The sequence below is a fragment of the Rhipicephalus microplus genome, chromosome 2, assembly GCF_043290135.1.
Source record: "Rhipicephalus microplus isolate Deutch F79 chromosome 2, USDA_Rmic, whole genome shotgun sequence".
Taxonomy (NCBI): domain Eukaryota; kingdom Metazoa; phylum Arthropoda; class Arachnida; order Ixodida; family Ixodidae; genus Rhipicephalus; species Rhipicephalus microplus.
Genome location: NC_134701.1, coordinates 297,339,326 through 297,351,569, shown reverse-complemented (window position 1 = coordinate 297,351,569; position 12,244 = coordinate 297,339,326). Strand labels below are relative to the sequence as shown.

At 48.9% G+C, this 12,244-nt stretch overlaps 1 protein-coding gene across 2 annotated transcripts in view; it reads right to left on the bottom strand.

Annotated features, from left to right (window-relative positions):
* larp (La related protein) overlaps window positions 1-12,244 on the bottom strand; it is a 154,991-nt gene that overhangs the window by 55,445 nt on the left and 87,302 nt on the right. For both annotated transcript variants that reach the window (XM_037429802.2, XM_037429806.2), the window contains one exon: window positions 2,570-3,258. In XM_037429802.2, the coding sequence (XP_037285699.2) occupies window positions 2,570-3,258 (689 nt within the window). The remainder of the gene's footprint in view (window positions 1-2,569; window positions 3,259-12,244) is intronic.

Here is a 12,244-nt window from a genome sequence, read left to right as displayed (position 1 = left end):
GTCGGAGTCGGCGACGCGCTGCGAGAAATCGCCGTCGCAGTGGTCCTGTTCGGAAGCTTCAGGCTTGGCATCGGGCCCAACGTCGACGAAGTCGGCCTCGCAAAAACAGTTCCGCACCCATGTAGCCGTCACCACCGCCCACGAAATATTCGCTATCTCCACAGCTGAATACCGGGACACCGGAAGCGACAAGTTGGCTGCCAGGTGGCCAACCGCTATGAGCAAGCGCTCCGAACCGCGGCACCTACCGCGCGGATTATGCTCAACCCAAGCGGTCACACTTTCGACGTTTTGTTGAGCGGCACAAAAAAAAAAAAAAAAAAAGCGTGCTAGTCCTCCCGTTGGCCATCATGACCACACCACGACACACCTGCCAGAACGCATGGAATAGCTCTGGCCCTGTTTCCAGTCAGAAAACGAAAGTAATTCGAGCCAGCGTGGCGGACGTCACGGAGCGGGGGAGACGGGCAAAGGGGTTGTGATCAAGAGAGTAGAGCAGACTTGCGAGAGAAAGGCAAGGAGTTGCGATAAAGACAGGGGAGAATGCGGTGGGAGGGCGACCTTGAAAAACAAAACACGGAAAGGAGGCAGGTTGGGTAGCTTGCTTCTACTGGCATGTAGAAAAACTTAATAAGAGTGCATGGCTGCCTGAATCGGTGCGCATGCGACTGTGTTCGAACAATCGGCAGCCGTGGTCAAAAAATCGTTTCGTTACGCAGACGGGTTTGCGTGGCCTCACGAACTTTGCTATTTCGCGATTCGTCCCGCGCAAATTAACAGCCGTTTTTGCGCTTCCGCACGCGCGTGAAAGGCATGCTGAGTAGAGTGCGAAGTGAACGACAACAAGTCCTAAACACTAAGCGAATCGCAAATTATCAGAGTTGGTGGGGCAGCGTACGCGTGTGCACTAGACGCACACTATCGGATACAGTCGGTGGCCGATGATGTTGGCAAATGGTCTGGTCACTCCAGGCCGACAATGCCAACAACGGTACCAGCGATCAAAAACAGGATAGATGGCCGACCGGTCTTCGAAAGATCTGTGGCAGCGTGAAAACATGAGCCTCGTCTGGCGATGCGGGCTGCTCAGAGTAGCCGGCGGACAAAGGACGGAAGGGTGCGTAACAAAAGGGAGTCGGGGCATGGAGGAAGAAAACAACCTTCCTTCCTCCATGGGTTGGGGAGAGCGGAAACTAGAGGGACGCGGAGGCAGGGTCGGCGTTTAACAATAAGAATGTATGGGCACCTCGCCGATGCCTGATCGGTGGTCGAAATTGGTTTCCAGGGAAGTCAGCAGACCACTGACTCCGTTTGCTGTAAGCGATCAGCGGCGCTCGGAGACGCTCGTTGTAAGTACGATTTTCTTGGTCACGCGGATATTGTTCGTTTTAAGTGAATGTTCGTTTTAAGTGGGGCCGTTATATGTGGGCTCGACTGTAATATGGAAAAATCCTTTTGCTCTTTAGTGTCCGATTCACCAGATGGTCAGAATTTTCGAACAACTCCACTATAGCATCCCTCTCAATCATCTCATGGCTTTGAGACACCTCTGTAGCTTGGCCAAACCTTATCAATGATGCCTAACTGTTCAGTTTGTGAACAAGTAATTGTTGAAATCACGTTGCTTATCACAGCACATTTTGACTACATGTTTCGACCCATGTTGACTCGTACAACACTTAACTGCTTCATCACATATACAGTCAAACCACAATATAATGAACTCTGCTATAAGAAAATATTGCTTATAATGTAGAAAACTAAAAATAGTAGTGCAATAGATAAAGTGTTGGGAATAAAACTTTACAAGGAACTTTCTTATAGAACAAACTTATTTTCCTGCGAAATGCAGCTTTATTAGAATGAGGTTTGGGTGTATATCCACTTGGATTAAACCTCATTATAATAAAGAGGCATTTTACTTGAAAATGTGTTTGTTACATCCGAAAATTCATTACAGAGATATATGCATCTATTGCACAACTATTGTTTAATTATTTTATTCGCTTTACCAATATTACGTTATATCTGGGTTCGTTACATTGGCATTGAGTACCTACACTGACTGCGTCATTCCTTCTGCATTTTATGCATGCGTACACATGCGGATACGTTCAGACGTCCAGTATTTATGATTTAATATTAGCCAAAAAGCAGCAATGCAATGTTATTTTTTCTTTTCGTTTGGTGCTCCCATGGCACCGACGAGCTGTGGGTAATGGAACAGCTGGCATGCTTGCCATAAATAGTTTTCCCATGGTGCTTCGTGCACCCGCGGGGAGTTTTGGAATTGCTTGAAAATGGCTGATTGGAAAGTATTGTATAGGATACAATTATCCCAGAAAAATTCTTGCCATGCCCTGCATTAAATATCCAAGCTCATATTAGTCCAAGTGAAACAACTGGCTTCATCACTGTAGCATTGATGGTCCCTCATTAAATACGAAACCGAAGGAGCAAGTGCGCAAGTGTGAGGGCCCAGCCCAGGCAACTTCTTTCATTCACTCAGTTTTTCCTGCGGTTGAACCTCTTGACCCCAAAGAATCATGAGTGAAATGATGGTACCGACCTTTGAGGCAGCGCGACCGGTACTTGTGGTAGACCAACTGGGTGAAGCCGTTCTCCTTGAGCAAGGCGTGACTCGGGTGCTCGAAAGTGGGCAGGGAGTGGGGGGTGCTGCCGAGGACCACCGTGTCTGCAGTCTCCCCAGTGGAGGTCGCTCGGGACCGGTGTTCCCGAACGTCCAGCACCCAGCCGACGTGGTGTTCCGTTGGAGGGTTGCTGCTATGCCTAGTTTTCTGCTTTCGCGGCGTGTCCGGCTTGCCCTCCTTGACGACGGGGTAGAAGCGGGGCGCCACTCTGGGGTCCTTGCGCGGCGTGCGGCCTGCAGCGCTACGCGGCGTGCCCTCCGGTATGGGTGGAGGTGGGGGAGGTGGCGGTGCCTGCCCTACACTGCTTGCCAACCTTTGTCTCGGGCACTGGCGCTGGGCAAACTCCTCCTCGCTCACCACCTCCACAGTGCGGTACATCTGCTGCTCTTGCCGGTCCACCTGATTCCACAAGTCGTCCTCATAAAAGTAGAGCCCATCATTGATCACCTGTGCCAGTTCCTGGGTCATTTTCACTCGACTTGTCCAGTCACCCGTCCGATCGTAGCCTTCGTGCTTGCGTAGGCCAGACGGCGGGGGTGGAGTCTGGGTCACTATCAGGATTTTGTTCACCTCCGTGTCACTGAATTCGTAGTCTGAGTCATCGGACCTGCACAGCAATGAGTGCGCATGTATGAAAATACAAAGCCCTGTATTGCTGTCATATTCTGTTCACTCACCAGGGTACCCCGCACATGTTAATGAAAGAGTTGGACAGCGATAAGGCTGTGGCAATGTCGCATGATAAATTTCACGAGCTTTGAGCCCAAGATATGAAAAGACCATCATGCTGCTGTGCCTGCGAAATCTAACCACACTAAAAACTGCCTAAAGTGAACATATGCTCATAAAATCTATCATATATATTCAAATCAAAATAAAAAAGTTGATTGTTATTCCACAATGTGTACTGTCAAATGCAAGATGATGAACCACATTAGTGCATGGCCAACAGTCTTTCATGACATTAGCACTGTCAGTAGTAATACAGTCGATCCCGAATACACTCAAACCTTGTTATAATGTAACAGGATATAACGAAGTAAAAGAAATTTCCATTGAAAGCTCCATTGAGAACCATGCATTTTAAACCTCGTTGTAACAAAGTGAAATTGACCTGTAAATAGATATAACGAACTAAATTAGTCTATTAAATAGTCTATAAAAAAACTGACTCTAATGTGTTAAGTACACCGTTTTCTAATGAAGTTTGACTCTCGTTCAGTGCGGCTCTTTCAAAACTCCCACGCCGACCTTACAGCCACGCCACGCACGGCCGAGAGAGCCGTCCTCCTCACACAGCCAGCGGAAAGGACTGAGCAAGCGCTCAGCGGGTCACATGACCGAGAAGCAGCGCCGCGGTGCAAAGCGATTTCCCTCTTGCGCCTTAAAGACAACGGCAACGACACTTCTAATACCACGGGCAACAGCTGCGTCTCCGCTGCTACCCTCTGCACCGAGAAAGGACATTTTTTTTTCTCTCCGCGTGCGGCCTTGAAAGAAGAAGGGTCTCTATGTGCAGAGACTGAAAAGGGCTAAGCGTGGCACAGGCACATCGCAGATCGGCATTTGAGAGAGAGGAAACAATCCGCCACAGTCTTCTTTTCCTTTTTTTCTTTTTCTTCATCGCGAGAGGTGCCGCCGTGGGATCGGGCATGGTGCTGAGAGCATTTTCGGAGCGGGTATGTTCGAATTAACGGTCGCAAGTGCTGCCGTATTCGAATCATTGGTCGTTTTCGCCCACTGGAATATACATAGCTTTGACGGGACCTCAGCGCGAGTTCAAATTAACCGGAAGTTTGAATTAAGCGTGTTCAAATTAATGAGATTCGACTGTGTTTCGCATGATTCGGATGCGCGGTTGCGTAGGGGTACATCGAGCCGCGATGTGGTTTCCTTCTTCACATGCTAATAGGTGTGCGCCCATTTGAGCATACATTGCCACAAACTGTTATATTCTATATAACGAAATAATAAATGTAACGAAATAATTGTGGTTCCCCTTCAACTGGCATACCCCTAGGGGGCCGTATAGACCAGACGCGTCTCGCATGGGCTCGTACTTTTCGTGCTTTTTAACCCGAAACAAGGCCAGTGACGAATCCAAGAGTTTCACAGCCTCAGCCGCCAAGACACGAGGAATCGGCGGACACCAGCTTCTTTTGGGTGAGTGCATCCTGTCTCAAGATATAAGACTTAATTCCTGACAAGCGCACGTCCAGTTTATTAAGCCTAACGCCAAGTTTGTTCCTGAGCAAAGCTGCGCGGCGCGTGCACAACGCGCTCAGGCATTCCTGACGGCACGGCGCGAGCACTCACCGTGGCGAAAAGCTTAGAATGAGCTGAGACGGAGCCGCAGCAAGCAAAATGCAAAGAAATCAGCAAGACGAAGAAAATACAATGCAAACTGACCCAGTGGAGGCAAACAAAACAACAGAAAATTCGTGGACCTATGACGCTGGCAGTGGCAGAACAATTGCAAGGGAAAGCACTTGGATCACGAGAAATAAGAAAGACAAGAAGGCTGTCGCCAATCCAAGGACACCAGCCAACCAACCCACAGAGCAGCCACCTATCATTGAGCAGACGCTAAAGTCATCACCAACGCAGCTACAACGCAGGCCCAAGATGCCACCTCTGCCACTCGATGACTTCAAGATCGTCTACCGCCCACAAGCAGGTCTTGACCTCGCCAAATGGAACACCGTCGCTGTCACGCATGCCATCGGCAGAGTGAGTGGACTATCACAGCAAAACTTTAACGACAAGGTACGCGTACAAGTCCAGAGAATGAAAAACCTAATAATCGCAAGCACCGCCGCCAAAGAAGACGCCAAGAAGCTGGTAAGCATCCAGAAAATACAGCTTGGAGGAACTTTTTACACTGTGAACGGCAACATCAGAACACCGGACGTTGTCTCCAGAGGCGTCATCAGTGGCTTGATACCCGGTACGAGCACCGCAGTACTCATGGCTGGAATTCGCGCACCGGCAAGATACACAGTTCTTCATGCCCGAATGCTAGGTCGATCGACCGTGGCAGTCGTCTTCTTTGAAGGTCCGCACGTTCCCTACTACATAATTTTCCAGAGCGTAGACTTCCGCTGCAGACCATATCGTAAGTCAGTGCAGTATTGCCGAGCTTGTGGCAATACGGGTCACCGCCAGGACGTCTGTCCAAAACCTATCCCGGATTTCTGCTATAAATGTGGTAAGGCCGGACAAACGCAGGGACATGAATGCGCACCCATCTGCAAGATCTGCGGAGAAGGACACGAAATAGCAAGTAAAGAATGCAAAAGGAGACTAAAGCCAAGTCCACCACCCTTCAACGCAAGACAACAGCGCCTCAACAGACTTCAAGAAATAGACAACAACTGGAACGCCAGCGAAGAAGAGTTCCCTGAGATTAGCATATCGGCCGCTACCTCTAACAGTAACAATGAGGGCTGCGTCTCCACGCGCAGCAGTTCCAAGTCAATATTGCGTTCGAGTTTGCGCTCCCACTCTCGCACGCGTTCCGTCTCTGCGCGCAGTAGATCCAAATCAATACTGCGTTCAAGTTCGCGCTCCCGCTTTCGCACGCGCTCGCGTTCCATTAATCGTGCGAGCTACGCTGCCAATGGCAAGTGGATCTAATGACAGCAGCAGCTTAACCTCCTCGAAGTCGGACACCTCATCCATACAGGTTCTCGAAGATAGACTGAAAAACCAGCAAAAGAAGCTCCAGAATCAGCACAGCCAACTGCAAAGCCAACAAAGCCTCATAAATAAACTGCTTCAGAGTCAAAAACGATAACAAGAGCTCATTGACAAACTACTTGAAAAGTGCACGCATCAGCAAGGACATTCGGACAATCCAGAACAACCATATCAAGAACAAGCAAACAAGCACAGAGCAGGCAACGACGCTGACCAAGGTAGGCGTCCAAGCCCTAGTGAACACAAGGTGCACGATATTCGAAGAATCTTTCATGAATGACATGCACACCACGATGGAAAAGATTGTCCAGTCTGCAATTGAAAAAACAGCCTCAATGTTTGAACACAAGATCACTACGCTTAATGCCAAAATTGATGGGATTGCTGCGCAAGTCTACAATTTCATCGCGCACGTGAAGAAAACTTGCGTAACCATGGCACAGTTCGACATCTTGAACAACCCACGCCAAATGACTCTGAAGAAGGCACGAGCGAACAGTCACAATGCCTCTCGCTCAGTCTCGCCAAGTCGCGATGGCAGGCGTGACATCGAATCGATTGAAGATGGCAGTCCCTAACCATAAGTATAAGAACCAGCATTCAACTTTACGCATATGGCAATGGAATTGTCGGTCATACCGCCCTCGACACGCAAGTCTACAAGAATTCATCAAACTTGACCAACCAGACATCACTGCACTTCAGGAAACCAACACGCAGAACGTACGACTGCAAGGGCACATGACCTGCGCACAAACCCAACGCACTGCCATACTTGTCAAGAAAGCACTTTCAACGCAAAAACACGAAATCGAGGACACTGAGATAGAACATACCCTAATAGAAATTCTGCCGGAACGAAAGACGCAGGAAAGTCTTTTCATAACCAATATATACAGCCCCCCACGAGACCAACTACCAGACTTCGATCACTTCATACGGGAAATCAGGAAGCACACGAATGGCCACCAGATCATAATAATGGGAGACTTTAACTCCTCTCACACGGCATGGGGCTATCATATCACCACGAGGAAGGGTTCTAGGGTGCACGATACTGCTCAACATCACAGACTAAACCTGTGGAACGACCCTCTTCAGAAGACGAGAATCGGGAACAGCGTCTCCAGGGATACAAATCCAGATCTTACATTTACGGCGAATGTCACTAGGGCAGAGTGGAGTGTGCTACCGGAAACTTTAGGTAGTGATCAACACATCATCCAACTCTCCGTAGCGCACACTCATAAACAGACCAAGACTGGAATAGCGCGGTTAACGGAATGGCAATCCTTTAGGAATGACCTCGACGTTGAAACCACCATAATTGACATTGAAGACTGGTTTAAGAACGTGCTCAAAATAGCCGAACGCTACACTGAGGACATACAGCTTGACGTCGATACACCCGCCGTCGACGCACATCTCCTCCACCTTTGGGAGGCTAGAAGAGGACTTCTAAAACGGTGGAAGCGGCAAAAACTTTACGGAAACGCATTTCTCTCCTCACCGAGCAAGCTCAAGATTATGCGAATAAATTGGCCAGGCAGAACTGGCATGCTTTCTGTGACAAGCTGCAGGGGACTCTGAGCACCAAGAAGACCTGGCATCTGCTACGCACACTTCTAGCCACGCAACCCTCCAAAGCAGCACATAAGCAGCACCTTCAGAGGCTTATTCAAAACTACGCCGGTACAGAAGAACACCTCCTAGAAGAATTACAAAAGAAGCTCTGTGGCGATGCACCCACTGGGGCTTCAATTCACACCAAAGAATACGCTGGCGCACCAAACAATGAACTCGACCGGCCCTTTCAGCCTGGCTGAACTGCACACAGCTCTAGCGAAGTTGACAAGAAATACCAGACCCGGAATAGACAGGATTGTCAACAAGCACTTACGCAACCTACCGCACCAGGCCACTACGACTCTTCTCCGATATTACAAGGACTGCTGGGATAAAGAAGAGCTACCTGCGGTATGGAAGCACTCGGAAATCACCATGATCCCTAAGCCTAACAAACCAGTCGGCATCGAGAACCTACGCCCGATTTCTCTCACCTCGTGCGTGGGAAAGCTGTTCGAACACATGGTGCACGACCGCTTAACCCAGTACCTGGAAGATAGTGGACACCTACCGGACACCATGTTAGGCTTCAGGCAGCATCTTTCGACGCACGACATGCTCTTACTACTCAAAGAAGACCTCCTTGATCACCTCACCCATTGAAGAAAGTACTCCATACTCGGAGTTGACGTCAAGGCGGCCTTCGATAACGTCAGCCACGACGCGATCCTCAACAACCTCGAAGGCGTTAGCTGCGGCATTAGAACCTACACGTATGTCAAACTTTCTGACAGACCGTACAGCAACTGTGGGCATATGCAACATCCGCAGCAAAAGCTTCCAACTACCGAAAAAAGGAACGCCGCAGGGTTCGGTCATCTCGCCGTCACTTTTCAATGTAGCTATGATCTATCTGCCAAAAATTCTCGACAAAATACCTGATTTAAGGCATGCGATCTATAGTGATGACATCACGCTCTGGATTAGGGCTTCGAACACTGGGAGACAGGAGACCTGCCTACAAACCGCCGTAGATGCCATCGAACGGTATCTCAGAAAATGCGGTCTCTGCTGTGCCCCCGAGAAATCCGAGCACCTCGTCCTCAAAGCGAGAACAAGAGGCAGACCCCCTCTATACGACGAGCCCGACCCTAGCGTAACGCTGAAAGGGACCTTAATTCCAAAAGTCGAGAACCTGCGAGTGCTTGGAGTTCACATGTACAAGGATGGATCGGGAGCTGCCACCATACCGAGACTCCAATGGACACTATCACAACTCACGCACCTCGTCAAGAGGATCGCGAATCAACGAAACGGACTCAAAGAGCACGACACGCTACGTATAATGCAAGCTCTGTTCACCAGCCGCATTACGTACAGCACGCCGTACCTGAATTTGAAAACCGCTGAAATTGAAAAACTTAATATCATGATAAGAAAGGCCACTAAAGTAGCCCTGGGACTTTCGCCAATGGCCTCTACCACACGTCTCCTAAAGATGGGCGTCCACAACACGTGGCAAGAGCTCATCGAAGCGCATAGGAACAGTCAGCTGGAGAGGCTCAAGCTGACGCCCACGGGGAGGTCGGTGCTCCGGTACCTCAACTACAGCGACACGTTCATCGCCAATGCAGACCGGAAAAAGCGCATCCCGCTGTACATTAGAGAGTCGCTGTCCATCGCACCTATTCCATGCAACATGCATCTTACTTTCCACAAAAGTAGATGCAAGGCTAGAGCTAACGCTATTCGACGAAAGTTCAAGCAAGACCCGGACGCCCGCTACACTGACGCGGCCAAGTACCCGCATAGAAACGCGTATGCTGTCAGCGTCGTCGATTCTCAAGGCCGAGAATTAGCGTCGGCCACGGTCAACGCACTCAATTCAGACGCCGCAGAAGAATCGGCAATCGCTCTAGCAACCACAACATGTACAGACGCCGCGATGATTTTCACCGACTCACAAGCCGTCTGCAAGAATTTTGCTAAGGCCCGTATCTCAGCCAATGCCATCAATATTTTGAAACGGCGAAGCACTCCACTCCCATACACTTGTGTATTATGGGTGCCAGGACACGAGGGTCTGCAGGGAAATGAAGCAGCCCACGCCGCTGCTCGCGAGCGCGTCAGCCGGGCTGCCCCCTACCCACAGGACATTCGACCCGTCGTTGAAGAGACGGAAGTTGTTCAAAACACCTACTCATCGTTACTCCAGCATTATAGGCTGGAGCGATGAGTATACCCTCCACCACGCCCAAAACTGACAAAAAAGGAAAGCGTAATTCTGAGACGCCTGCAAAGCAGCACATACACACATGGGGTCCTAATGCACCGTCTCTACTCAACGAGATATAGCTCTATGTGCCCGCTTTGCAACGTACCGGACACCCTGGCGCACTTGCTTCTTGCATGCCAGTGTATTGCCAGACGTGATATGCAACAACACACGACTGATAATGAAGCAGGATGGACGAACGAAGACCTAACCGAAACGTGGGAGGCGAAGCTTGCCCTCGAGGACCTGGAAGAGCAACAACAACTCGTCGCCAGGGCCAAGAGGGCAGCAGAAGCCAGAGGGTTCCTGGACTAAAGAGCCCTCCCACCTCAGGGTGACACCAGGCATTGCTCGGGGCACTGTTTCAAAATAAATGTTTACTTCTCTCTCTCTCCCCTTCAACTTCGTTATAACAAGGTTTGAGTGCATATCAAACTTGGATATATTGAATTATTGGCTATATCCAACAGTTCAAAAATCCCCTTGAATTTTCCATGCAAAAGTATGAGAGAGGTGCACCCATATATCGAACTTTTGCACAGCGGGACATCTGCTATATTGAACGCTGCGCCACTCCAAAGGCCAGTAAGTGCATTTTTCCGAGCAAATATTGATAAATTTTCCACCGCGTTCCAATAAGTTTTCATCCTTTTGAGTGCACAGGTGACGAAAAGGCGGCATTTTTCCATCGCACTGGTCTGGTTCGTCGCGCGATCTGCAGGTCTTAACGCGCGGACATAGAATATTTAAAAAAAAACAGATTGCCGATGACACCGAAATGAGAGTGCTAAGTGACTCAGCGATCTAGTTGCAACGTTCCATTCCCTTCCTTGTTTGTTAGCGCACAATGACACATAAGCCTGTAAAGCATTGCCTTTGACATGTGTAACCTTGATGATGATGATGTGTAGGGCTTAATGGCGCAAGGGCCAATTGGTGGCCAAAAAGCGCCATTGCAATGACTAGATATGTGGACAATGATATGGTGCGTGGCTGTATAGGGGCCTTAAAATTCCTCGCGTTAACGCGGGTAAAAACATAACTAATAAAATCATGGCAATGGTGTGATATGGATAGTAAAAATGGGTGACAAAAGGTTTCGATATAAAAAGTATGTGTAAAATATTTGGCACTAGCACAAATGCCTCATCAGCGCCCTTGTGTCCAAGGGCCGAGAGGCAAGTGCTTCTCAATGTAGCCACTGCAGCAGAAATTTCTCTTGAGAGGTCACGCTACGCAATGCCTGGGTATATTACATGGTAAAAACCGACATCTCTTAAAAAAGCTAGCAATGATTTATGGGTGAAAAGTGGTTCCCTACCGACAAACATTGCGGGGTGTAATGGTATATGTTGTCGGTAGGATAATGAAAAGTGTTGTCTTCTTAGAGTGTCTAATTGTTTACACTGGATTAAAACGTGAAGAACTGTTAATGCCTCGCCACATCTGTCACACAATGGTGGATCACCACCGGACAAAAGATATGAGTGTGTCGTGTATGTGTGTTCTATCCTGAGCCTTGTTAGTGTTACCTCTGTTAGAGGTGATTTTGATACTGGTGGCCAATGGCCAAGGTGTGGCTTGATAACGTGTGGCTTGTTTTGTGTGTGTCTATACCACTTGCTCTGCCAGTAGTCCCTGAGCTTTCGTTTGAGAGACAGCTTAAGATAAAGGGGCGGGATCGATATGGGTGTAGTGGCACTGATTTCGTGGACGGATGCAGCAAGCTGATCCGCCATCACGTTGTCTTGGATCTCAGGTGCCCTGGCACCCAGCACACTACTGTATGTTGTTTGAGTGTGTAGAGTGTGCATAAAATAGAGTAAAGTGAGACGAGGACAGGGTTTTTTTTTTTTGTTTTTCAAGATTGTGCAGAGCCGTAACCACACTGAGGGAGTCCGTATAAATTACTGCTTTTTGTATTTGTGATTACTTGATGTGTTTAGCCGCCACAAGTATCGCGTAAGATTCCGCTGTGAAGATACTTGTTCCTGGATGTAGAGGGCCAGCATCCGAAAAGGATGGGCCGACAGCAGCGTAGGACAGAGTAGTT